This window comes from Frankliniella occidentalis, unplaced genomic scaffold (assembly GCF_000697945.3).
Source record: "Frankliniella occidentalis isolate FOCC.00 unplaced genomic scaffold, Focc_3.1 Scaffold9, whole genome shotgun sequence".
NCBI lineage: Eukaryota > Metazoa > Arthropoda > Insecta > Thysanoptera > Thripidae > Frankliniella > Frankliniella occidentalis.
In genome coordinates this window covers 1,651,590-1,654,546 of record NW_026267139.1, presented here as the reverse complement: position 1 = coordinate 1,654,546, position 2,957 = coordinate 1,651,590, and the positions used below count along the sequence as shown (strand labels likewise).

At 51.1% G+C, this 2,957-nt stretch overlaps 1 protein-coding gene across 1 annotated transcript in view; it reads right to left on the bottom strand.

Moving 5' to 3' along the window:
- Positions 1 to 1,199: 1,199 nt before the first annotated feature.
- LOC113211880 (paired mesoderm homeobox protein 2B-like) overlaps positions 1,200 to 2,957 on the bottom strand; it is a 38,548-nt gene continuing 36,790 nt past the window's right edge. Inside the window, exon 4 of the mRNA XM_026430398.2 lies at positions 1,200 to 2,150. Coding sequence (XP_026286183.2) covers positions 1,894 to 2,150 — 257 coding nt within the window. The 3' untranslated portion in view covers positions 1,200 to 1,893. The remainder of the gene's footprint in view (positions 2,151 to 2,957) is intronic.

The window sequence follows — 2,957 nt, the reverse complement described above, 5'->3', positions numbered from 1 at the left end:
TTATTATTATTGAAAAGTGGGGGAGCACGCCCGCAAGTAAACGATACGTAGATCAATTTGAGAGCAGTGCCCTTCGCTACGACCCATCTGACTTTATTTTTTTTTTCAAACAGTGTATCGACGGGGGCAGAAAAGAAGATGGCAGAACGGCGCCCGGTTGGCGGGCCTAAGGGGAAGAGGCGGGAGGGGAAGGGGAAGGGAGTCCTGGGCCTCGGGCGGCAGAGAGGCTCCACCTAAGGGGACAGAGAGGCGACAAGGAGGGAGTGTGAGGGGAGAGGGGGAAGGGAGGGTGTCTACTGGGAAATCAAGAGGGAGCAGCAGCAGCGCAGTCAACCAGCAGCAGCTGGGGCGCGCACGGCCACGGGGCAGAGGCCGGCGCACAGGCAGAGATAGAAAGAGAGAGAGAGAGCAGAAGGCCGGGGCACGGCGCTCCCGGGAGCCCCCCGGCGCCCCAGGCCCGCCAAAACAATAAAAAGGTTTTATGTTTCCCTCTGACGGACCCGGCGCGGCGGCTGTGTCCGGCAGCGGCCGGTCCTGGCCGCTCCAGGCCGCTCCAGGCCGCCCCAGGCCAGTCCAGGCCGGTCCAGGCCGGTCCAGCCCGCTCCAGGCCGCTCCAGGCCGCTCCAGGACGCTCCAGGCCGCTCCAGGACTCTCCAGGACTCTCCAGGACTCTCCAGACCGCTCCGCACTGTTATTCAAGGAATGTGACGTCACATTCGTTTCGATGTGAAACGTGTCACATTCGTTTGAATATTGTGACACATTCATTTGAACGTGACTTCACGTGAGTTTATGATCAAATAGCACCAGGCATTGGGCGATTCACGTTTAAACGAATGTGACACAACATTTAAACGAACGTGACACGATTCACAATAAAACGAATGTGACGTCACATTCTTAGAATAACAGTGCGAGTGCACGGTACTACCATGGTAAAGGTGCCATCCAGGATGTTAGAACACTGTAGCGATCACATTGGAACCTGCTCGGTCATCGGCTCGATGCATCGAATCTCGATAGTTATCGAGGTAATCATCGAACTGAATCTTCCAAAAACATCTCGATCCATTGCACACGATATAGAGACCGCAAAATCCTATACTTGAGATCCTGTAAAACGCACAGCAGAACTTTGAAAACTGAACAACCCACAGAACATACTAGGGCTTTTATGAAAAACAATAACGCGTTCCAGGAGTATTTTTTTATTATCATCATCGTCATCATCATTATAGTATTTTTTCACAGGGAATAAAGATTATAAACATGGGGTGGGATGGGTTTCTCTCGGGAGGACGGTTGGGCCGGCAATCAGCCCGCACAAGTACGATCGTTATTTACAATAGCGTTGTACAGTGTACAATGTACAGTGTACAACGTACACGATTCATACACATAGTATACAGTTAGTCAGTGCATGGAGACACTGCAAAAAAAAAGTTATCACGATAGAACCAAGATACCCTGCAACCACTGACCTGCCGGCCGCAAGCTCGCATCGGTGCGTCGACTTCAAATTATGAAAGTTGTCGAAGATAGAGCTGGGGGTGCTAAAAGCGTCACCGGTGAGAAACTACTACTGTCGGAAACTTAGTTCCATCATAGTTCCAACAGAGTTTCGATGTTACTTCCTCAGGGCGCCCTATCTAAAGCGCAGGCAGGACGAGTTGGATAGTATTATCATTATTGTTATATGTACAAAGGAAGTCGATGACAGCAGTGGCACGGGTGATCTCTACACGGAGCACACTTGGAGGTGCCAGGGGTCCGAGGTCAGGGCGAGGTCAGCGGCCAAAATGCTCGCCCTCCTGACCCTTATCACATTTTTTTTCGAAAGTTCCGTTTCAGACAAAAAATAACCCGCGGCGTACTCTTCGGCTTGGCCGCACACTAGAAGATGTGCCCCCCGGCGCCGTGGAGGTAGCCGCCCAGGAGTGCAAAGGGCGACGACAGCGACGAGTCGCCGCCCAGCCCCATGTGCTGTTGCTGCTGCTGCTGGTGTTGTTGCTGCTGTTGCTGCTGCAGGGGAGTGGCTTGCTGCCGGCACGGTTGCTGTTGTTGTTGCTGCTGCTGTTGCTGCTGGTGCTGTGGGGAGAGCGGCCACTTGTTGTTGTTGATTTGGGTGAGGCCAGACGAGTCCAGTTTGCCTGCAACACACAGGGAGCAAACGCTGCTGTTAGCGGGGTCAATTTGACACGCAAAGCCAACGCCAAACATCTCAGCCCGCGGCACCGGCCATAGTAGACCACCCCCTCTCGCGAAATATTTGTCTTCATTGTCATTCGTTCATCTCTTTGGTACTCGAAAGGCTCGAAATGCACTCATAAAAATCACGAGCTAAATTAAGCACACGAAAAAATGTACTAACACTTTTTTAGATGTGGAGAACTACTGATATGGCGCAGTCCTGGGTATGGTTTCTCTCTTTCCCTCTAAATCGCTCTAAATAAAAGATTTGCCCAAAAACAAGGGTTAAAAACGTTTTCCGTAAAATTCCCGAAAATATCCCGGAAATAAAGGAAAACTTCCATGCTTTTCCATTTTTCCGAGAAATTTTCCGGAAACTCTCTAGGGCTTCCAACCCTAACAAAAACGCAGCTCTGTGAAAAAGTGCACAGCCGCCACACCACCGACGGCACCACCCTGGCCTGACAACTCCGCACCGCTTTGACGACGTGGCGGGGGCGCGGTGCCAAACCACGGGGCAGGCCTGGGGTGATGATACATGTGCCCTGCAACAAGTTGGCCTATGACAAGGTGCAAGTGGCCCGCCTGCCAGCTCTCGTTATAGTCGTGCGAAATCTATTTTTAAAAAAATACCCTCAAAAAAACATAGCTCAAAGGGCAGCATCAGTGTTGTTGTAAATCAGTTTTATTACGATCATCGTCATTAATTTTAGATATACTAAAAGTTGGTGAAAATTGCAGAGGCGGAGGTGGTGGTGGTTTTAGGC